This window comes from Seriola aureovittata, chromosome 20 (genome assembly GCF_021018895.1).
Source record: "Seriola aureovittata isolate HTS-2021-v1 ecotype China chromosome 20, ASM2101889v1, whole genome shotgun sequence".
Lineage (NCBI taxonomy): Eukaryota > Metazoa > Chordata > Actinopteri > Carangiformes > Carangidae > Seriola > Seriola aureovittata.
In genome coordinates, this window is record NC_079383.1 from 11289702 (window position 1) to 11315281 (window position 25580).

Genomic DNA, 25580 nt, shown 5'->3' on the forward strand with positions numbered 1-25580 from the left:
TGGACCATCACAGCTCAATTTACACCCTCGCTAACACACACGCACCGCCACCCTCCTCTTGCACCCCTGAGGTGGGGACTGGGTGCCAGCGCATTTACACCTCACATGCACGCCCTCCACCCCGACACCTCTCTGCACGTGTGTACAAGCAGACAGGTGCACATATGCTCACACACACTTCTACATGGACACTTGCATGCACGCAGACGCACATCCACACCGACAGACGCACTCTGGGAGATAGGCGGTGAAAATATGCAGCGATCCTGAGAGACGACATGGGATTCAACATGCTTGTGATACTCAGTGTCATGACAACTCTGAAAAACCAGAAACTGCCCATCCCCCTTCTTCTCCCTTCAGGGTCTAGTTGAGGAGTGATTGCATGGAGGCTGGTGACAGTTTAGCCAGACTTCCTCTATGAGTGGCAGTTAACAGACATCACTAGCCAAATCAGGAGATAGCAGCTTAACTGTAACCTCTCTACGCACTGGGTTCCGGTTTTGCTAACGCCCTGCGAATAAGAGAAAAATGTTGCAGAGTTCGGTTCACATGTGTATTTGTGGGTCTGTGTTGTGAATTTCAAAACAGGCAGCAAGTACTGGTTATTTTCATTAACCACTGACTTCTTAAAATGCAGTTTTCCCCTTTTCTTTCCCCTTCAGTAGCTTGAAGTCATTGTAAATGAAGTTTACACTGAGTGGAATATTCAAACACAGGACTTTTTTATGGCTGCAGCACTTGATAAAATGGAAATTTTCTAGATGTGCATCATTTTATACACAGTTCATCCCCCAAAAAACCCTGACATATATTCTATCTTTGAAAACATTGGAATCGCTACATGAATAAGATGTATGAAGATGCATGAATTAAAAGTTCTGTGATTCTAAACCAGGGTTCCAATACTTTCATAAACATCAAATTCAAGGACTTTTCAAGGACTGAGTGCAATTGCTTCAAATTCATGGACTCAACATGGCATAGTTTGAGACATGGATCAAGGTTAATTACTGTTACAACACTAAGAATTTTTATAATGAGAACTAGCAAGCTTTACAGAAGCTAACGGACAACAATTAAAAAGAAAGAAAGGCTTGAATGTTGTAGACGCTTCCTTGCTGTTATAGTGATGGATATAGATATATATATTTTCAAATTCACAAACTTTGAAGGATTTCAAGGATTTGTGGGAACCCTGCTTAGCATGCATGAGTTTGAAATAGCTGACCGGCTGTTTGTTGAGGGTTTTATTCCTCAACACTTATGTTTTTCAATTAATCTAGTAATAATTTAGTCTACAAACTGTCAAGAAAGCTGCAAAAAAATGCCCACCACAAGGTGGTTGCTTCTAATTCCTTGTTATGTCAACCGAAGAGTTGACAACACAAAGATAATCAATTTAGAGTGATATAAAACAGATAAAATTCAGTACATTTTCACATTTAAGAGAGGGAAACCAACAAATATTTTTCCATTGTTTTGGTTAAATTAAACAAAGATCCAAATTATTGTTGGTTGATTTTCTGTTGATTGGTTCTATTTAGAACTACATTAAACAATAGTGCCAACCTTGCAACTGGCTACAGAAAGAAGATGAAGAGAAACATGATTTTACAAAGATAGAAAATGAACCTAACGGCACCTACTACAACAAAAAGAAGTGATACCAGAGAGAGATGCAGACAAACAGAGAGACAGAGAGGTAAATTCTTTGGGATTCCCTTGTTGTTTTTCATTAACATTCCAGAGGTAGGTGTTGATGGAGAGAGGCTGAGTTGAGAGGGTCGGATAACACACACACACACAAACACACACACAAACACACACACACACACACACACACACACACACACACACACACAGAGAAGGACCCGCAGCACTGGGCGTGGGAAACATAACGCACACACAATGTAACCCTGACACACTCTTATCAATCAGGTCAATTGATTATACAGGCAGAGACAAAGCCTTTCAGCGTGTCCTCTCCTCTCTTTCTCTGGCACTGACCATTAGCAGCCTGATCATTTGACATGTCTGAGTGGTCTTTGAGACTGTGTGGGGTAAATATGAGTGGTGGCAGAGGATGAGGGCTGCGTCTATTTATCAACAAACTCCCATACAATGTGTGCTGAAATCTTCTATGTTGAATACTGATCATGGGGCTCTGAACTAGGAAACTCACTCATCATGAGAGAAAAGCTGTTCTTTGTAAAAGCCTCTCCACAGCACTCAAAATATGTGCATGGAGATTTTTTTGTTTGTCTTTTTCTAAGCACAGGCATCATGATTTTTGCATTTGGCCAATAAATCTAAATACACAAAATCACGACTGAAGACATTATTTCTTTTCAATTCATCTACCATTTTTTTAATCTATAGATTGATCATTTTGCTTATAAAATGACAGTTAACAATGCCCATAAATAAATCCATGACTTCTAGGTAATGTCTTCAAATTCCTTGTTTTGTCCAAAAAGCAAAAATATTCAACTGATAATCAAATAATTCAGAGAAGCAGTAAATCCTCACATTTGAGAGGCAAGAACCAAAAAGTTCTTCAAATGCTTCATAAAATGGAATGATTAATTGATTATCTAAACTGTAGCTGAATAATTTTCTGTGGATTTATCAATTAATTGTTTCATCACTATATTCAATTATCAAGAAATCAAACTTCCTTTTGAACTGTACAATGTATATAAACTCGTGGTACTTAATCCTGCAGTAATGTTCATAGACAAAAAAATTAAATTCAAACTCAACTATGCTTTATAACAAATAATATATTGCAAAGAGAAAGCATCGTCTTTTAATTTGATGTAACATGTATTTTAAATTCTTCACAATTCAACACAGTGGCCTCAGGAGGAAGATGAGAGGGTACAAACACAGGGGGGGACAGGGAGAAATGGAGGAACAGGAAGTAAGGGGGAAAATAATCCGCCCTGACCTGGCAGGAATTCCCCTGTGCAGTTTCCTGCAGGATTTCTGACTAGCCATTGTGTGTGTGTGTGTGTATGTGTGTGTGTGTGTGTGTGTGTGTGTGTGTGTGTGTGTGTGTGTGTGTGTGTGTGTGTGTGTGTGCTTGTGTGTGTGCGCGCCTTTTCTAAGTGGCCAGTGTGGGGGATCTTTTAGCCCCTGCTGTAGTTTGACTGCAGGGTCTAACATGAGGTGGGTATACATCTGAGTCTCCAAACCACAAAACAAATGCATGTGCGCACACACACACATCTGAGCTTACTGATCTCTGACCCTGGAATGTGGATGGAGAGAGTGTATGTGTGTGTCTGTAAGTGAGAGAAGCAGGCAGTATTGACAAAAGCCAGGGCAGGGGGAATGAAAAGTATGTGGACAAAGGCATCACATACACACACTCAATTTGGATTCCACCAATTCAGTTCTGAAAATCTATTGTCTTCTTTCATGCTTTTCTATCAAAAACAATTACAACTGAAAAAAAAACACAGAGAAAAAAAGTTCTGGGAGCATCAAAAGCGTTTTAGCACAGCAGCACTGACAAAATATCCACTAAGGTGTCTCATAAACACAGGTTTTAAAATCTCATTAGAGCAGTCACATCTAATTTCCATCTTTGGGTCATTTCATCTGACATCAGCCTATATGTCAGTTTGACTGATTTTACCCAAAACCTGTCGCAGCAAAGAATCTGTATAAGAACAGGCAGCCGTTTGTAGTTAGAATTTGATTAGTTATAGCAACCTCTTCTAATACTTTTTGCTCTATGTCTTTATAAGTGTAAGAATTAGTTGTGACATTTTCACAGTTCATTTTGTTGATACAGGCAATGCATTATTAAAGCATTCCTTTCCTAAATCAATTTTCTGAATTCATTTTAGTGCATCATAAATATTGAGAGATAGAAGGTATCTTAGATCACTGATCATAATTGTAAGCAAACTTGATTGATGTGTCACTAATTACAATAATTTATTATTTCCTGAGAGTTTCTCCTGTATTGCATTGAATATAAAGTTGTATTGAAAGATTGCACGCACACACACACACACGCGCTCTGTTAAGTACTTGTTTTATCTAATGAGTGTCCTTTGTTTGCTATAATGCACTATGTGACAATCCTGTTTGCTCTTAGCTTGATAAAGCTCACACCAGCACATACTTTGATATTTCATGCCTATAAGTTTGGTGGAGAGAATCAATGACAGTGAACAGTAGACTTTATACACTCTCTAGAACAGCTCAACTGTAAAGACACAGTCATGTGTTTGCTTTAGTACATTTAGTACACGATATAATGCCAATTAGCATTAAATCAAGTTAAATGGTATCTTTATATAGATCAGTTCAGTTTAATTCAACTGCAGGCAAAACAAAAAGTGAAACACATGACTTGACACCTCCTGTAAATTCAGATTTTACGCAGCCTGTGATTACATGTTCTACTAACACGCATGACTGAATGGGTCACAGTAATGCAGCATTCATTAGAGGCTGCGATCAGTGGTGAGTGAAGGTGGGCTGCAGTCATACAAGCATCTTAAAGACAATTCAAATGCAACTGATGGTGGGTTTATAAAATATAATTTCAGCAGTCACCTGTAAATCAGATTCAAGGTCTTCTGTGATTTTAGAGGCCCTGTTTAGTGAAAGGCGCACTCATGTGTTTTGAGATGGGACAGCTTTTTATACTCCCAACTGTCAGGATTGTATACTCCAATCAAGAACATCTGTAGAACAGGCGTTTCCTCATAAAATACTGATTAAAAATTAAATCAAGACACCAAAAGCATTCCTTTCAATGCTAACCATCCATTTCAACCCTATTTTTCAATTGACTTAAGTGATGTTCAAGGCCCAAGCTCAACATTTTCTAGGGGTTTGTTAAATTGTCAACAAGTAATATCTTAAGATGCAATCGCGGAAAAACCCTACTTTGTTGTGAACATAAGTCTTAAATAGTTAATAAAAATTTCACATCTCATTTTCCATTTGCCTTGCTAATTTGAACAACAATGCCTTATGATAAATGTCTTGCCATTATATTGAAAGACTGTCACCATAAATGCTAATTGTAAAGCTATTATAAGAGCCACTGAAAATTATTATTGCTCAATGGTTTTACAGCGTATTTGCCTGTCCTTCCACAGTGTGAGCATGTATCAATGAGGACGTTTGTTTCTGGTGGAGTCACATTCGTGGGTGGGAGGCATAGAGAGGGGAGGATCTGAGGGCTGTCTTACCTTCTTGTCCGTGTCTGGGGGTCTATCCATACACTGAGAGGAAGAGTCACTTAAGCTTTGAGACCTACTACCACGGCCCCTGCTCCTTCGCTAAAAGGTAAAGAGGAACTCCAAGTTACTGGATGAAGTCCACAGCAAAGAGGCTAAAATTAGACCAAAAAGAACTCTAAGATATGTTTAAAAAAAATGAACAAAACATAAACTAAAAAAGGCTGCGTGAACTGAAGGATAACTCAAAATTCAAAAACAGTCAAAAAACATTATCATGAGCATTGGCTACAAAAGTGGTGGTTATGAATAAACTTATTGGTCACCACAGAGGAAAAAATGCATAGTGGCAGATGGTATTCAAACAAAAATTAAATTATACCTCCACTATAGAAAAGGCCATTCCTTTTTCAACAATCATTGACCAAATAATAACCATTAGGTACAGTAATTCCAGTGTAGAAACAATGATCAATACTACAATTAATAAAAAACAGTCAGGATTGAGGACAACATTAAAAACACACACAACTGTGAGTTGTGTTTAATTGACGTCTCCTTTGCGGGACACTTTTAGGGGTCTTGGCCCTCAATCTCAGCACAAGCCAGCAAGCTCTTGACTGTATTACCCGTTGAGATGTCGACAAAAAACTACAACCTCAAATTACAGCCATATTAAATCACATATAAAGGCCTGTGTTTATCCAGCCTGTATTCAAAAGTACAGATCTGTGACCAGGAACTGTGTTTCATTTGGCATCATGTAAAACTCAAAGCCAACCTGGTCCTCCTTAGTCCACTAACTGAATCACATAGCAATCTCTTGGCTTTACAAAGGCTTAATATGAATTTCAATTCTAACATATGCTGTACCTTAAGACACAATAAAAAGTTCCTGATTTATGGCTCCAAGTCAACAACACTGACACTTTCCTCTTAACAACAGGATATCTGTCAATTGTACAGGACTAGCCTAAAAAACAATTGCTTCTTAAGAACAGCTAGTGACAGAAAGTTATGCAACAAGGTTTGCCAATCACAGTTATAGAAGATGGCTGAAACAAGACGTAGGCGTGTGCTACAAACCCATTCCAGATGACCGTTAAGCCAATACATAAATTGGTACATTTACACTGCTGAGAAATACGACATTACATAGTCTTGATGAAACCGCCAGTGAAATGTAAATTTCACTGTATTCCAGACTCAACAAGGATAATCTAAGTTTGAAATTAGATTTTGCTACTGACCGAGTCCAGTCAAATACCATATGTTTCTAACATGGCGTAAACATCCATCAAGTGGTATCTTATGAAACCCACTCTGCTAACAACATTGCATTCTTCATCATTGATTCCCTCTGGTACATTCCTGTCATCCATACAATCCCGGCTTAATGACATTATGCCCCAGCATCCAAACCCATTCATACACGATCAATATAACAGCATGAGTCTTTCCATCAGTGTTTGTTAACATTGCAAAACAGTGTGTGTGTGTGTGCGTGTGTGTGTGTGTGTGTGTGTGTGTGACATGACACTGTAAAGCCTGTACTGTCTTTCCATCCTACCACCGATCCAGATATCAAAATACTTCAGTCAAGTTCCTGTTTTTCATATTTTCTTCCCTCTGACTGAGGGATTCACACAGAAAGGTTGTGACTGGGTGTTAACTATTGGAACAAAACAGGAAGTCTCTTCAGTTAATGAATATATTGAAAGTACATGTCATCTGTATATCCAGTTGTTACAGTTATGCTGCTTTTCATTCCAGTGTTATCAAACTGAATTCTGCTTGAATGAATACATTCATACATATATACAAGTAAAAAATAATAGACAAGAAGACTGTATTTCTGTCTTCTTTATGTTGACTTCATGCTCCTTTAAATCAGTCATGGCTCCTCTTTGTACTGCTATACTGTCTAGAGAAAGAGTATAAAAAGGCTTCTGTAACAGCACTGAACTGACACTTTTCACTGAAACCATGTGTCTAAATTAAGCAAAGAACATCTGTTCACCCAATAATAAAGGCCAAAATGACAGGAAAAGTCAGTTGGAAATTCAAGAACTAAATCACTTAAATATAATATTCCAAAACATTTTAAATACATAAGCAACCATTAACACCTGATAGTTCTGTTTCACCCTGCAGCACAAAACAGACTCAAAAGGACCCCATTCAGCACCTGAAATCCCAACCTCCTGCATCCAATCTGGGTTTAGGACCAACACACAAGGGAGAGGATGGTACGATGGGCCACTGTCAGAGAGATTAGTGGGATCAGGAGGGAAGGAGGAATGAGGATAGATGGAAAGGGGTAGGTGGAGGGTAAAGGACAGGTGGAAGAGAAGCAAGCAGCAAGGGGATGGATGGCTTGGTCCAGTAATAGAGGAAGCAGATGGGGGAGAAAGATAGAGGGAAGAAGAGAGGACAGGGGCTGAGGCCGAGGAGAGACAGGAAGCTGACTGAAGGAGCGAGTGAACTGAGCAGGAAGGAGAAACTGACAAGGGTGGAAACACTGAGAATAAAATGGGGAGGAAAGAAGATGGTAGTCCTAAGGGGAAGGATAGGGAGGAGAGGGACTAAGGGACATAGAGACATAGGAAAGAAATGAGAGAAGTAGTAATGGTGGGGCATCTCTCAGTGGAAAGGTAAATCTCACTGTGTTCCAGGTAAACTGATGTGTGTGTGTTATGTCTACATGGTTGTCCCTGTTTGTGGTTAGTGTAACAGAAAACATAAAATGAATCTTCATCCAAATTGTTAATAGACAAGCAACCTTCAAGACACTCTTAAGCATATACATACAGTGACATGGAACAAACACTGTGGCTGCTGCAAGTCGTCAGTACACACACCAGTCAGGGTGGTTTCACATTTTCATTAGTAAAACTGAGATCAATATCGAGTTCTAATACAAGTTAGCGAGACTTGTAATGCACTGTGGACAAATCTCAAACTTTATGTTTATACTCATTTACAAAAACAAAAAAAGAGTCAATGATTAATCATCTTAAACTCATTTTAAAGACCAAATCAAAATACAAAAAAAATATAATTTGTCCTCACATGTGCAGATTAAGGCTATAAGCGAATACAATTTTCATTTGAGAAGAATGAAGCACTGTTTAATGATGTGTAAAGTTGTGGTTTAGACTATCAAAAGATATAATACATGTAGAATATGAGAAAACTTACCAATTTGCTGTGGTGGTATTTGCAATATCCACAGTACTTGACGTTGTCTGCATCCGATCCCTGCTCCTCACATAACAACCCTGCAAACTGGGCACTGTGGCAGAGGGTAATGTGAAGGAAAAGAAAGGGCTGTGAAAAATATTTTTCATAACATTCTACCACAATAAGTACCAACAAGTGCTGAACATGAATTGATTGTACACAGGGAGGCAGAATCAGAGGTGGACTCAAAATCTCAATTCTCTAAACAAGGCTGAGTCATCATTACAATGTTTGAATATCAACTCTTAGACTACTGCAAGACAAACAATCACAGAAAACTAATGTGATTCAGTTCATGTTAGTAGCTTTACCATGTGAAAAAAATGTATAAACCAACACAAATTCTATTTTACGCTTTAAGCAGTTGAACCCCTAGAATACATAAGACTATCAACATGCACAATATCTCAAAAGTTTTGCTATAACTTGACAGCATGTCAAATCTACAAGTCTTTACAAGAGTCAGAGGGAAGAACTGAAGAAACAGTCTCCTCCTTTGTCCAGTGAGGTTAATGTGATATGAACGGGCCTCACCATGTGACATGGAAGGCCTGCCTGCAGCCATGTTTGTTGCAGGTCATACAGGCTCCAGTGGCTGCCTTACTCTCTCTGCCCTGGTCCTCACAGATATAACATGTCTACACACAAACACGCAAACAAACATGCAGAGTTAAGAGAGACTCAGTTCTTTATAATTATAATGTATGTGTGTTTTTCTGACATGTCAAAATTAATAAGTTTGTTACCTTGTTGTAGCGCTCATGTGGCACAGACTGGAGTACTATGGGCTCCATAGTCGAGACATTAGCAAATTCAACCTCAGGTATGTAAAGGGCACAAACAACATGGGCCCAGCCTGCAAAGACACAGAAGAACCATCAGCCTCTGCATACACACAAAAGAGATCATAACCCACGCACACACTAGCAAACAGGAGTTTGTCGAGACACTCCACAGTTTACATAAAGATTTATAAAGCATCTGCTAGTGTCACAAATAGATCTTAAATTGGGGTTAATCATCCAGATTTGACATTTAGTTGCAAGTTTTACCAGAGAGCTACAGTAAAACGTAGTAATGAAAATATGAGGCACATAACCTGAAGAATACAACACTGTCCATAAATCACTTATAGAATATTATCAGCTGGGTAAAACATAAAAAACAGCATTTTTCTGCACATTCTTTAGAGCTGTAACTCAAAACACAGACTCCAAAAAATGTTAAGTCTCTACACTAAATGCATAACTGATTTTGCAAAGCTTCAGTGTTTGGTCCAGTTTATTTGAACTGGTGGTTACACAGCCTTTTGAATTCTGGTGTGGCTCAAACAACCAAACCAAGACACAGCTGTTCACAACACCTCTTTTCACCCATCATGTTGCACCACATTATACATCATCTCTTCTGATTCTATCTGCACATTGTTATTCATGAGCCCAGTGCAGTTTTGAGAAAGACTCATATCCAGGTATTTCCTATTGAGCTTCACAGGCCCTTTGTGATGGCTGGAAAACATAAAATGAAGTCTTCAGTCGCAGTGAAACGCATATCGACTTGGAAACTATCTTTTGAATGTGTCAGTCCGTGAGACTTTGACTTGTTATCATCATCCCAAAAGTTGTGTGCGTGGTCAAAATGGACTTGAGTAAAGGGAAATAATTGTTTGGTCAAAACGAAGAGATAAAGACAACCTATACATATTTATTTGGACTGATCATTAATATACCAAATTGCAGTTTTGGTTACATTCACATTAGGGCTGCACAGTTAATCGAAATATAACCGAAATCGCAATATGGGCAAGTGCAATATCCAAATTGCAGGAGCTGCAATTTTTTGATGAAGGTAAAATCTGTCACAGCATTGTTAGCACCATAAGCATTGTAGTGCTACAGATATGACCCGGCATACAAATCATATTCTCCAGATGTAAAGGAACATGTTTGTTTGGTACAAAACCCAACAAAAACCATTCATTCATCATTTTTGCATTTTTTTGTGAAATTAAAATGCAAAAACGACCATTCCAACTGAAATCGCAACTGCAAAATCTGCCAAATAATTGCAATATGATTTTTTTTGCATATTGTGTCACCCTAATTCACATACGCCCACACACTGACTCTAAAACACAAATATTTAAGTCATCAATGTTCAATCCCAGTTGGATTCATCAAGTTATACATTTACATATCAAACAGAAAACACTGAATTCAACTTAAAATCTCAAATGCTTTAATTTGTAAACTGGTAATTAATTTATCTAAGTAGCCGTTTACTGAGCCCTGACACACACAGCTGCCTGTCAGTGAAGACAAACTGGGGGCGGTAGAATGACAGCAGGGCATGGTGGAGTAGCAGCAGAATTGACGACGAGCTGAGGAGGAGCTGGAGGAGGTGAACGGGAGGTCAAATGGAGGTGGGAGTCTCCTGCCATGCTGGAGGTGTCTGTTTTTCTCCATAGCAGAAACAAAAACAGGCTTAAACTTACAGTTGAACCCCTGACCTGCCTTTGACCTGGTGAGCGGGACAGGGGGAGGAGGGCAGAGGGCGGGACAGAGAGGAGGGAATGGGTGTGAAATGGGGGCATGTTGTTGTTTTGAAGTCCCTCCAAGAATCTGGAAGAGGCCTATAAAACAGGACTATAAAAGTGGCACAGTCTTCCTCCTCAAAGTAAGCATTCACACTTTTACTACCCAAAAACCCAACAAAACATCCCTTTACGAACATCCCTTTCTCCTAGAAGTAGTTATCAGAGTCCAATGTGTCAGGACACAGAGCTTAAATTTAGCTGATAACTAATTTGAAGTGTGCTAACGTTTCAAATAAAATGAAGAAGAGTCAAAGAGCTGCCTGTTCTTCATAATGGCTGTATGACCTTTTGTAAACCATGTTAAAACACTGACAACACCAGGTAAAAAAACAAGACTTATGGTCATGTGGTCCTCACTGTAGCAGGTAATGAACCACATGTACAGTGAAACTGAAGCAGTACAATCAAGAACAAGCTCAACACCTCAATCCAACTCAAAATTGTCAAAGTACTGCCACATATATGGACATGACAGACACCTTTCAGTGGACAAATTATTTAGATTTTTGCAAACATGTTTAAATGTCTGCTATAAGGAGAGAACCAATATATGGGTATTCACAACTTCACAAGCAGCTGTAAACTTTATTTCTTTTCCTTGTCTTTCTTCTCTGCCTGTTACGTGTTAAGATGCTGGATCAAATACCCGTTTCAGACTAATCCCTTTGCTCTGCTTTATCACTCTCCCACCTGAAATAACAGCAACTAGCACACAGATCAACAAGTGGAAAGGAACTGACAAGAGCAGAGAAATGGATGGTATGGGGAAAGAGATGGTGAGGGAAACATGGGAGGAAAAAGAGAGGGAGAGAGGGGTCATGGGAAGGGTAAAATAAAAGAGAAAGTAGTAAAACGGTGTGTGTTAGTGTTGTCCTGATGCCTCCCTGCAGGCCTGGACACAATCCCACAGCTGTGCCTCTCTCTCTCTCAAACACACACACTCACATACACACAGAATATTTACAGTCTCCACCAAGCTGACCTTCCAATGAACCCAGGGAGGAGACTCCTCACAGGCCATGCACTATACCCATCCTGGCCCGCCCCCTCATAAACATACACACACACTCACACACACTCATAAAACATGGACTGGCAAGAACGGTACAGAGAGGCAGCACACACAACAAACAGCAACATAACTCTCCCAGCACGCTCACACCCCTTAAACTTGCCGGTGACATGCAATTAATGAAAAAATACACAAGAGGCTAACCACAGATGTGTGTGTGTGTGTGTGTGTGTGTGTGTGTGTGTGTGTGTGTGTGTGTGTGTGTGTGTGTAGCCGAGAGGGATTCTACCTCCGTTATCTGTCCTCTTGAGGGCTCCATCCTTGTGGGGACATAGCTCACATCTCTGTGGGTAAAGAAGAAACATCATGTCAGAAACAACAGGTCAACTTCATCTAGTAAGGTTGAGGGAAAATTTGTATGACAAATAAGCTTGAAAGTCACCCTGACTTGGGCACAAGGTAAAAACCTCTGTGGGAAAACCCCCTCACTATCTGGCACCCAAGGCTGTCTCTTTCTTCGAGTGTGTACATACAGTGGAGCGCATGTCAGCTAACTGAAGTCCCCAGGCAATTATTTCTGCTGCTCTCAGCCTGATAATTCAGCTCCTCCTCAATGCACAAACTGTCTTCCTCACCTCAAGGCATAAATGTTACAAAGAGTACAGTGAGTTTGGCCTGTAACAGAACAGAAAGACTTTCATGTCCCTTATTTCTTTCTTTCTTCCTCTTTTTCTCCCACCAATAGTTCTGTTGCACGTCAAAGTTTGCACCTCATAAACAATATATTTAAGGTGCTTCTACTCACACTTCTTCATCTGCAAATTCATCTTTCTGAAAAGGTTTTGAAATATCTTTCTTTAATTTATTACCACACTATTATTCCTTATTAAATATGCAATCTGCCTAGTGTCGGCTGTAGTGACGATGAACTTTCATTTGCTTCTTAAACTGTTCAAACCTTTCAAGTGTAAATACACTTCCCCAATAAGCCTTTATAAGACAAAACAAAATCATAAGAGACAGACTCCACAGGTTGATTAAAACCACTGAATTCAAGTAAAGCAATGGATTCATTATTTGGCAAATTGGAGATTAAAAAATATGGCTCATTAGTCATTATTTAATCTATCTTCCATTAAAATAACACTTTGCAAGAAGCACTTTACTTTATTACATGCATATTTCATTTCCATAAAAAAAGCCTGCCAATGACAAAATCCCTTATTTTATTGGTTGTAGTTGCAGCAGTGTGCACTATGTAATTCTTTGTGAAACACACACACACGAGTATATTTATTATCTTTATAGGAATGTTTTGTATTAGTCAGCTCTACAGCCTGGAATTCTGTTTGTACACAGATTTCTTCATGCAAAATGAGGCATGGCTGTTTATCACTTCATGCATCAGCTTTGATGTTAAGATTTTCTCCACATAGACATTCCTACACAAAGCTTTGTGAAGCATTTACGAGTATGGCCAAGTAAATGAGAGACCTTTCTCATTTAGAGTTAGAGGAAAAAATATTTGTCCTGCTAAATTCTGCCCTGTGCACATACATGAACACAGAAAGTAGGCAGATCTTTCCCAGCATTTGTATCAACAGCTACATGTAGATGCAAAGGTTTCACACCCTGGGCAACTTCCATGTTTTGTTGATTTTTGAGGTGAAATAAATGTGAAGAAATAAATACAACCCCTGCACCAAACATGTATCAAAATTATCTTTAAATGTTAATGCACTGCTGCTTTTTTATTTCATTAACTTTAAAATAATTAAAACAGTAATTGTTGGATGTGCAAAGGTTTGAGCACCCTTCTAAGTCAGTCGTTAGTAACCCCCTCTTTTGCAGAACACTTTAATAATCATTCTTGATTTAGGTATTTTCACCCCCTCTTCCTTACAGATCACTTCAACTTCTGAGATATGATTAGGCTATCTTGCACACACAGCATAGATTTTCAATGGTGTTCGGTTAGAGGACTCTGAGGACCATTCCTAAAGCTTCAACTTGGGTTCTTGAAGTATTTCTTGGAGAATTTTGAGGTCTGCTTTGGACCATTGTCCTGTTTTAGAAGCCAACTTGAATTCACTTTCACAAAGTAAAGTAAATATAAAAAATACTTTACTTTAGCTCTGTTGCAGCCACCTCTCTCTGTCTATAGTCACCACTCTGTGGTCTGAAGCAATGTCCCACCTACAGCATGATGTAATTGGTTATATGTCACTAGTAGTGGCCTATACACATTGAAGGCTAATGTGTACACAGACGAACACAGACTGAAGCAGCGCCAGTGAGCGAGCAAAGCTGTGTTGTGGAGGTAGGGCAGCAGATATTGCAGTTGCAATAAACATCACAATCTTATCATCTATTTCAATGGTAGCAAACATTCCCAGTTTCCCAGTTACACAGAAAATGTCCAAATAATGCACTTTTTGCAGCGATAAACAGTGAACTATAATGAGATAAAAGAATTTAGTTATGTAGCAATAGCTACATCTTTGAGTAACGCTGGTGCCAGTGCAACTGAAACTTGTTTAAACTACCATATTGTGAACAGAACATTACTCATCTATATAAGTTGGTGTTTTTATGTTATAACCAATTACTACAAGTAACCTTACTGAAGTGTCTTGAAACCACCTCTGCTTTATTGTACAGAGGTGCAGGTTATTGTTGTTAGAGAATTTGGACATAATAGAACTCCCATCAAAGACATGTGTTGTTCAGCCATACATGGGCTGCATAGATGTACTGTCAGTTGTATAGTCACTTCTATTGTTGTAGTATATACTCAGCTTCTAATAATCAATGGTAATGAAGTAGCCTAGTTTTGAAATGACAGGTTCCTTGCTATCGCTTGGTGTTAATATCTAACATTAAATAATTTGAAGTAACTAAAGGCTTTCCTATCAAGCTTTAAACATATGTCAGCCTACGGCCCGGCTTTTAACAAACTTTCTCACTCAACCTTCATTGCGGATTAATGCAGTAAAGACAAGGTCTAAAAGTGAACTATGAGAGTATTCTACTCAACCAGCAAAGTGGAAGGCAGTCTGCAATACAAACAGCTTTTTTTTATTTATCTATTAAAATTTTCTGTTCATTTTATAAAAAAACGTTGCTGGGGCAGAATATTTCCACGCCCATATTTAACAGTTGGCATGGGGTTCTCATCAAATGGTGCTCATTTTTCTCCAAACACACCTTTGGTGATCATGGCAACAGAGTCCAATTTTAACTTAATCTGGTTCTTCACTTGTTTCCAAAATTAGTCTGACTTATCCAGATGTTGCTTTGAATTCTTCACATGTTGATCTTTGTCACAGGAGAGGGTTCTCTCTGATAACTCTTTCATGTAGGCCCTGTTTGTGCATCAACGCTGCACCGCCACTCCTGTGTCACCTAAACCTTCCTTTGAAGTCATATGGTGGTTTTGGTCTTCTGGTCTACCAGGTCTGGTCTTGACTTCCACAATGCCCCTTAACTGCCATTTCTAAATGACATTTCAGACAATGGAAATTTCAAGCTGGAAGCGTTTTGATATCTTTTTATAGCTTCCCTGTTTTGGAGGCATCAGTTAGCTTCATTTTCAGATCCTCAGGCAGTTGCTTAGGAGCCCATGGTGACTCAGTGTTACCACAAGGTCTAAAGAGTCAGAATCTATCGAGCTCCAGAACTATCATCCACTAACAATTCCGAATGACAATTTTTGATGTACTTTACAAGTCCTACCAAGTCAATTAATTAAGTTCTAAGTTTTTTACAAGTAGAAAGGTGCCCAGACATTTGAAGACACGCCAATTAATGTGAAAAATGTTTTCATTTTTCAGTTCATGAAAATAAAAGTAACTGTTAATGAACAATTGAAGAAAGGCTCATTTTAATGTGCTTGCTACAGGGCTTGTATTTACTTCTTTTCACTCCAAAAAACATAATATACATAATTTGAACAACTTTGCCTGTACCAATGTCACTAAATGTTTCCCTGACAAAGTTCCACAAAGACAAAGGGTAAAATATGCTCTTAAACTCTTAAGCCCAATTCAGTTCTGAGTGACATCATTCAGAGGTCTCTGAGGAGTAGGCAAGCCCTGTTAGCCTACCATGGTGTGTCACACTCAACAAATGGTATTTGGTACAGTCGATAAACTGTCCCCACTCACACAGCATTTATGATAATCTTTTATAGAGCTTTCCAATCAGGATTAAAGATTGTTTTGTGAAATGTGATGGTAACTGGTACAGATTACAATTTGTGGGCTGACAGGCAGGCATGGGGCAAATGACAGTGGGAAAGGGCACATGTCACAGAAAATCCCATGGGTTCAGACGAATGCTCCACACAAAGTAGAAGCAGCAGGCAGATCTGCACAGACCTCCATAATTTCTCTAGCCACCTTTGATGCCTTTGATACCGCAGCTTCTACAGAGATGTAAAGAGATTTAAGATGAAATTATGTGGACTGTATTAAAAACTCAAATAAACTTTCAAGTCTCACTAATGAGACTAACTAAATCAGTTTTGTATACTATAACTGACAGCAACCAAGACATCTCAGCTGTTACATCGTGAGAAACAGAATATCTCCAGTAAATCATACAGAAAAGCTGATTTGTTACAGTACCTTTGAACAGACACACTGATCATACAAGACCTAACCCGATGCTGTTTTTGTGGTGTAATTATAAATGACCTCTATAAACACTGTTTAAAAACTATTTTAACAGTAATTGGGATGTGTTCCAATGTTTGTGCACCCCTCTACTTGCAAAACACTTAGAACTTGATTAACTTGTTAGGCTTTAATTAACTTGTTAGGACTTGTAGAGTTAGTCAAAATCTGGCACTGTTCTCTAGCACTAAGGTCCAGTTTTCTTTTGCCGGACAGTCCTGTTATTCCAGAAGTTCACTAATAAATGATGACTGGATAGATAGATTGTGTAACTCACCACACGGGCTGCTCTCTCCTGAGATTCACACTTTCTGCAGAACCAAGGACCAGTGGGCACCTGCACAATGCCGTAGCAGGCTGAAGAGAGACGAAGGGGGGGTAAAAAGCACAGTAAGTCATCACAACCACAACAAAAGACTACATTTTATACCACAACATGCATTTACACAACAATAATGAAAACATGCTGATAAATGCAAACATAACCTTGATAACATCTGTGCAAATATCACCTTATATCCACTCTCAACTGTTTTTCTACATGTAACAGCAGGAAAATTTGTGATAAACTGGTTTGACCAATGTTTTGATCTGACAGACTGTTGAATACACTGCTGTTAATGCTGTTGTTTTTATATCACTCTGCTGACAGCTGACATGGTTTGCCTGTGCTACAAAATATTTTAAGCCCCCGGGACAATGGCAGAATCACTGGTAATGCATTGTTAATGTCAACACACATAGGCATCAATGATAATCGTTGATGAGCTTGTTACACCATACATAAAGAGGTTGCTTTCAAATGGCCCACAGTCGAAATCAAAATTGACTTCCACCACATATTCTTATGAAAAATGGTCAAGGAGAAGTTGTCAGTTGCAGAAACAGGTGTATTTCAGAGAGGACATAAAATGACTGCGTGAATGCTGCATGTGCAAGGCCACAAGTTCTGAGAGAACTCTATTGCTCAAGATGTCTTCTTATTTCATTCAATAGTTCTGTCAATACTTAATATTTTGACACTGCATTAGCAAACAATATAAGTTACAACATGCACTGCAACTCCAAACACACTCTGTTGTTCTCATCTTTGCTTATAACCTGATTTCACTGCAAGTTGCAGTACAGGCTGCACTAGCCTAAATACGACAGCACTACCATAAATAGCCTACCTCTACACATTTTCAGATTATCTCTGATCTGACCAGAGCCCATAATCCAATGAAATAAACAGCTATAATCCAGATTTCTGAGAACAAAATACCCAAAGGTTACAGAGTTCAGGGCAGGGGCATTCAAATTCATTCAAACATATTGCATGTCATTCAAACTTGGCAGCCCTTGCAGTACGCAATATTAATGTAGACACAGTATATAAAGACAGAGCTAATCTATGCCACAGTTGCATAGAATGTATCGTAACTATGCTGTCAATACATACATTCACATGGGAAAATACTATACTTTAAAATGCCATGACTTGCACTAAAAACATTTTTAACTGTGTTACTGATGGAAACTTTCATACCACAATGCCACATGTAATGGAATTGGAAAAAATGAGTGCTGACAGTGATCCAACAGTGACAGTTCAGAAAATTAAAAATAATTTACTCACTGGTTATTATAACATCACATTTGGAATTTAGTATACTTAACAGAAATCAGTCAAGACTGATGCATTATTTCTTATGTGCACTGCAACACAAACACTGTACAGTACACTATCTTTCACAATTTTCTCTCAGCATTAGTACATAATGTATATTATATTGTATTTGTATATAGTGAGATATTTGTACGCGCTCCAAGCTACTGTGTAGCAATCCTGGTCTCAATTAGGTTTACAACATTGTAATTATTAAACAAAAGTAATTTAACGACACATCTGAACAGTGACTGGATGTGTAACAGAGGGTTAATGTTCTGATATAAGCATTTATCTGTGGTCAATTATTCAAAACATTCTATACCCCATGGACGCTTTCAATCTTTAGTACCACTTTGTACTGAAGCTTCAAAGCTCTACATTAATTCAGCGTTTTCATAATCCACTGAAAATAACTTTCCTGTCTAGTTCTCGCACCAGTTTCAAAAATCACTTAATCTGAGGCAACCCAATACATTATTTTCTACAGTGTCATTAAACCTAACAGGTTGAGCCTGAGAAAATATGATGCAATCTTAATGTGAAATATTAAATATTATAAGATTTGACACAACTCCATGTCTAATACTATTGTTTCTGCAACTTTAAACCAGCAAAGAGAAGCGCCTGGGTCAAAAAGGTACTACCATGTATGTAACAATTTGGCTCTAAATAAATTTACAAGGTTTATTTAGAGACATGCTCCTGTCAGGTCTTTTTAACTGCCCAAACACTGACTAACTGTTACAAACAAACCATGTTAGAGATCCAAATTCACTGACATGCATCTGTATGGGTCCAGAGTTGCTGACATTTCAAATAGTTTTCAGTCTCCCTCTGTGTTTGCCAAATGGACACATGGCCAGCTGTTAAATTTGTAAACACTGGACGTCATCATCTGAGTCATCTTGAGTAAGCACTGGCTTGGCAGCCTTGCATCAGTTACTAAACTAGAGGCTAACGTGCAGCCAATAGAACGCATTGTTTTGCTGCTTGACCTGTTCCAAATTCAGGACACCTAAAATAAATAGCAACGTCTAAGTAAGTTTCCCTAGTATTTAACAGGCAGTGGGCTGCATCATATATATTAAAAACCTCGACATGAGCTTTCCTCGTTAAGTTTACACATTTGGGCAAGAATATCCATCCTCCTCTATATCCCACAGGACAGCGTCTGACAGGGATACAACAAATATCACGACTCGTAGCCAGTAACAATTTTGCTCGTAAAGCAGCTGCCAACTATCGACCATAGCAGATTAGCTGAAAAGCCAAAGCAGTGGACTGCCCTGCTGCATGAGCTGAGCCTGACCTCAGCCTGGCTTTGGTGAGGGAAGGCGGAGGAGGAGGCTCCATACGGAGCGCTCCATAACCTTGCAACAAGACAACGCTAACTAGTCGTGAGCTAACTGCTAACAGCTAACCGAGCTAACCTAGCATACCTTGATGCACGGCGACGTTGCAGCCGTGTCCGTCGCAGTACACAAGCGGGTTTTCTGCCCAGCCTCTCTCGTCTGAGCATACACAGCAACCTCCGATCATCTCCTTCATGTTACTCGTCGAGAACTCGTCGTCCGCCGCCAGACAACGCTCGCCGGAGACCATCTACGAAGAAAGCGGACATGCGGAGGAATACGATATAAAGATAACGCGAAACCTTCGCTGAATACGCCCCTCTTTCCCCTGCTACGCCACTTTAAGTCCCACTCGCTCGAAATGTCATGTTTTAAACGTGTTTACGTCCCTTTTCGACACGGTATTTTTTCACCAAAACATCCACTTAACAGCGCGACGGTGAAGAGCATAGGGGGGACTTCGTAGAGAACAGGAAATGCGTAATGACGCAAGGCGCGTGTGTGTGCGTGCCCTCTGACAGGACGTAAAAGACGGATGTGATTGGATCGCCGAGAGCAACGTTCCATGTTGGATCCACATGGCCGAGACGGTTTGAAACTTTGTAGCAAAGAGACTTCACTTTTCTTGATTCAGTGTCAACATTAACAACGTGGAGGTGGAAAAGATGTGGCATATTACTGACAGAGACCTGCCAAGTTCAGCTGCTGTTAAAAGCATGATGTTTAGAGAACAGATGTGAGTGTCGACTACATGTTTCAAATTTGTTTACAGCAAGGACAATAATTCAAACTTCATCTGCTGAATGAACTGAGTGACGTCAGTTTGTGATGTATGGCAGAGCAGAGCTACATTGAAAAGAAATGAGAAAATTTCCTGTTTCGTGTTAAAAAGTCGGGTTTTAATGTCAATGTAATTATCATGCGTGATTACTTTACGTAATAGCTGAATTCAGAGCTGAAATGAGTAGTTGATTAATCCATTAGTTGATCAACCAAAAATTAATTAAGAACATGTTTGATAAGTGAATTATCCAAAAAGTAAATTTTCAAGCAAAAATGCAAACCATTCTCTGGTTCAAGCTTCACAAATGTGGGGATTTGCTGTCTTTCTAAGTTTATATCATTTGAAACAGAATAGTTTAGGACTGTTGGTTGGATAGAACAAGACGTGACTATGTCAACTTAGATTCTGATAACTTTTAATGAGCATTGTTCAATAGGCTAATATTTGATCCCTTACTGCATGGGACTGATGTTACAGATGAACAAGGACATTAAATGTTTGAATAATCAATAATGAAAAATTAAGTGAACATTTGATTCATATGGTTCAAACAGACACACGTATTTATATAAGTTTTTGCAGTTGTTTTTTTTTTCTGTTTTAATATGGCATTTCTCTACATTTCAAATTTGCTTTGCACCCCTATACAGTAAGAAGCCATTTGCTGCATAGTCATATCAGACTGTGCACTGGCCTAATGATTAATTTTCAAGCTGTAATGCAGAATGGTTTTTCAGTTGTCATTAATGCTACATGTACACATCCACCCATGCATCCTTAAAAGTCAGGCTTGTTGGTTTTTTATTGCATCTTACTAAATTAATTCAGTACATACAATGACATGACAATTCAATGATTACAAACATGACATTTATGCTTGCTTTTTTTTTTTTTAGTTTTACAGCTTTAAAGTCAACAACGACAATAAGTTTTTGTTTGTTGTGCTGTTTTAATAAATTTGAATCATGGTTTACAGCTTGGATTGGAACTTGTCATTCTTAGGTAACTGAAATATTTTTTTTATCACCTTTTCATTTCAATGCGATTAAAATGATAGAAGACTGTAAAAGATATGGGCCTAGTGAGTGTGCAGCCAGTAGACTTGAGGCAGCTTTTCATAGTAAGAATGAATATTTCTCAAAAAATATTAAATGGGCTTTGAGAAACCTATATCAGGGTGAATATCAGACCTGTCAATATACACTTTTGTTTTGACAGCATCCCCATACTGTTGCCAAGGATGCTCCAGAACACACACACACACACACACACACACACACGCTATTCCAAGCACTCAGCTGCTGCTTGCATCACCGATTCCTCTGAGCGAGCTCCCGCTCTCGGTTTCCAGAGAAACGTAATGACTTGCCAATAATGCGCAAGAGCACACGAGCGTCCTCCGTGTAATATGGTGAGCGAGAGGTCCCTGGGAGTGCCTGCCCATTGTTTGCTTTAATTTCAAATTGCTCAAATGCTCCAGTCGACACTGGGCACTGCACTAAAAGGGGACGTGGGGGGGATGGGGAGCTGGGGAAAAGGAAAAACCTATTAGAGCTGGAGAGAACAAAGGGAGGCGAAGGAGGGGGCAGCGGTTGTGGAGGGGCCCATATAGCTACTGAAACACTGAAAATGGCAAATTATTTTTACAACTTGCACATGATTAAGTCAAAGTCTGCACGAATCATGTATAATGTTCCTCAGGTTGTCAGAGAAGAGCTTTCTCTGAGACAGAAAATTGCAGCAACACTGTCTGCTCTCAATGACTACTGGTGACCTCAAGATACATGCAGCACTCAGAGCTTTTATATAATTTAAGGTATTCTGTGATTATAACCAGGCTGTCATAGCTATCTGTTAGGGCTTTGTTGATCATACTGTAGATCTATCAAGTTGTTGTTTGGAGCCAGATCTCTAAATCTGTTTCTGCCATAGTTCTGGATCTGTTCAGAAAAATCTTTTTCTACATTAAAGATCTATGTTAGCAGAGAAATAACCTGCTGAGAAACTTATACATTATTTTTGCACCATGCAAGAACTGGGTGTATGTCTGGGGCTACTGACTGTCAGGGTTTTCAAATATTTTGCTTCTGTTCTGCACAGTAGGTTGCCTATTTCAGTTACTGTTATCATATCTGGTGATGTGCAGTAGCAAAGCTATAGTGTTGGGCAAAGGAGCAGAAATAAACAAAAGATTGATGAAACATCCTTGAAATACATATTTCATTGTGGTAATTCCCATTTCATTAATTTAGCAGTGTGCAAGAATTTTTAAGAAACATGTAGAAACTGTGTAAAATAAAAGGCTTTAATTTGCCTACCTGCAATAATGCCTTTTCAGTGAAGTGTTCTCGTCTTCCTTGGTCTATATTTAATTGTAAGGTGGCTTCACAGCACTTCAAATTTAAAAAGTCAGAGGACCCTCACAATTGAGTTCAGGGTGTGTTTGTGTAGACTTGGGAAGTTTTGTGGTCTCTGTGCAGAATGAGGAACGTGTAAAATACACAGGGAGTACAAAAGACGACGCAGCCCACACAGCCTCAGACTTGTATGTGAGATGCATCTTGATCTTATTTTAAGGCACTGTATACACAAATGCTGGATGTACTTCACTGCCTGCCAGTTATTCGGTTTGGTTAGTTTTGTTTTACAGATTGCTTTACTAAGTCCATCTCTACTCAAGCATATTCGTTTTGTTGACATTTATAAATTACCAAAAAGACCCAGGTGCAAAGAATGCATATTAAAAACTTTGCTCTAATAAAATCAGAATTTTTCCCTTAAACTTCCCAAATATGTGTGTACGTGTGTGTGTGTGTGTGTGTGTGTGTGCACATTGCAGGGGGAACTAAAACTAAAGCAGTCTGAGAGGAATGTTTTCACAGACTGAGCTCATAAGCTTCAACAAATGATTGCTGACAGGTAAGTAAAGGTCTTTTATTTTGAAGAAGTTGTATTCTCAAATAGATGCCATATGCTTGTTTTCAAATCAATTTATTAATGAGTAATGGGTATTTTTCATGGGTGTCAGGTAGAATGTAAACTATCTTATCGCCTGTAGACCTTACTAAACAAAATAAACAGTCTACCAGTGTTGATGTTAAGTTGATGTGTTAAGTTAAGTTGACATGTTTGATCAGTTCTTACATAGTCCAGCCTATGGCACATAAATTTAGCCCAGCTATTATTCTTTAAGCCTAGTTAAATTGAAACAATGAAAACAGTGTTTCACAGACAAAGCAGGGAGCTAGAAACATACAAGGGCGCAAGATCTTCCTCTCTTCAAATATATTTTGGATTCAACAATTTACATTTAAGTTAATCATCAATCACTTCATGTCCATGTTGCAGGAATACAGCTAAGTTTTACTCATACAGTTTTAGTTAAGTTTATTCATGTGCAGCAACCCCAATAAAGGTATCATGAAGTGTTTAAATGAGCATTATGTTCATATAGGCTGTAATTATAGGCGATATACCAGACTTTATAGATATCTTAAATGGTATTTTTTTATCACTATAATATCGACATTCTGCATGTCTTTCTTGCGGTTTATTGCAGTCAATATATGTTAAAGTTGTAATGGTTGTGACAGACCATGTACATTCCCATCTGTGTCTTGTGATTTTTTTTTTATATGACTGCATGATGTGGACAGAAATGAGAGAACACTTCAGGACACAGCTTTTTTTTCTCTTTTTTTTTAATAGCGATTGGCCATCAGTGATCATTTTAGATTTGTTTATTTTCTATTGATTTAGCCTAAAGCCTTACAATCCCGATGCGTGAACGGGTGAAATGTCGAAAACTTGAATATAATGAAAATGAACCTGAACAGCCAAATGAATCCATGGCTCCCAAGCCGTAATGTTCCTGTCCTGGTTACACTACATTTCAGACCCATCAGTGTTTACCCGCGGTCTCCTCTCTGGTCGGCGAGTAGCACAGAGGCGCAGGAAAAAATACAGACAGTCCCAACACGGCGGGGTGAAAGGTGAAGAGAGCCCTCCCCCCACCACTGTCCGCACACACTTCAGGCTCGGATTGCATGTAAAATCACATTCTCCAGGGGTGGTGGGGGGTGGAGAGGAATTCATTGTTTTGGCATGGGGCAGTGGGTTTGTGTCATAAAACGTCTATGCTCTTACAAGTGCCTGCGCCTCCTTGACCAAGTGTCTCCATAAAACTCAATGCAAAACAAATGACTGGGCTGCAGGAAAAAAAAATCGCCTTTTGGTTTCATGAGTGTTAGAAAACTGGAAGAAGTTTGGAAGCGTGCCTGTACCGAAAGATTTTTTATGGCCAGCCGGCTTATAAAAATGGATGAAATTCACCAGATGAACCAGTTCCATAAACCTAGTCCAAGAAACTGGTTTCCATATTGCTATTGTATGGAGTGTGTGTAGACTGTCTGGCCTATTTTTGAGAGACTGCTATACTGAAGTCAACTATGCCCATTTAGATCTAAATTTCACAAACAGTGGTGGAATAATTGAAGTTGTCCGTCTTACTCTGTCATTGAAATTGAAACAATTTCACTCCTGGCTGTGTGCATGTGTGTGCGTCTGCGTGCGTGCGTGCGTGCGTGCGTGTGTGTGTGTGTGTGTGTGTGTGTGTGTGTGTGTGTGTGTGTGTGTGTGTGTCCTTACCGTAATCCGTCCATCTCCCCATTAAGCCTCGGTCTTCCACAGTGAAGTAGTGGAAAATAAAAAAGTAGGTAAAACGCTCAACAGCAGTAAGAAGTCGCCACAAGGCGCCATAGGCTACTAAATAAACTTTTTTTATATTTATTATTTATGTTTCACTTTTTTGATATTCTCACTATGTGGGCTACATTGAGGACCATTTTATTACTTAATGAATGTAAATTACAAAATCACTGACTTCCAAGAAGAAGGCTAAACTTCATGTCCTAAACATATAAGCCTATCTCAAGATTAAAGTGAGCACCATGCACTGTAACACACCAAGCCTATAGCTACAAGAGCAGACTGGTGTCCACCACTAGGAATAAGCCTAAAATCAAAGATTTGATCGTCTGAGGCTTTTCCCCTGCAT

The 25580-nt window shown here is 39.0% G+C and overlaps 1 protein-coding gene across 4 annotated transcripts in view; it reads right to left on the reverse strand.

Moving 5' to 3' along the window:
- The window catches only part of mllt10 (MLLT10 histone lysine methyltransferase DOT1L cofactor), a 47744-nt gene extending 26299 nt beyond the window's left edge, over positions 1-21445 (reverse strand). For 2 of the 4 annotated variants that reach the window (XM_056364320.1, XM_056364319.1), the window contains exons 1-6: positions 19828-21445; positions 17015-17094; positions 12351-12405; positions 9200-9309; positions 8988-9091; positions 8412-8505 (exon numbers count right to left, since the gene is read on the reverse strand). In XM_056364320.1, the coding sequence (XP_056220295.1) occupies positions 8412-8505; positions 8988-9091; positions 9200-9309; positions 12351-12405; positions 17015-17094; positions 19828-19990 (606 nt within the window). In that variant the 5' untranslated portion in view covers positions 19991-21445. Of the gene's footprint in view, positions 1-5222; positions 5308-8411; positions 8506-8987; positions 9092-9199; positions 9310-12350; positions 12406-17014; positions 17095-19827 lie in introns of those variants that run through there. The other 2 variants (XM_056364321.1, XM_056364322.1) reach the window with 2 other exon arrangements.
- Between the last annotated feature and the right edge of the window lie 4135 nt (positions 21446-25580).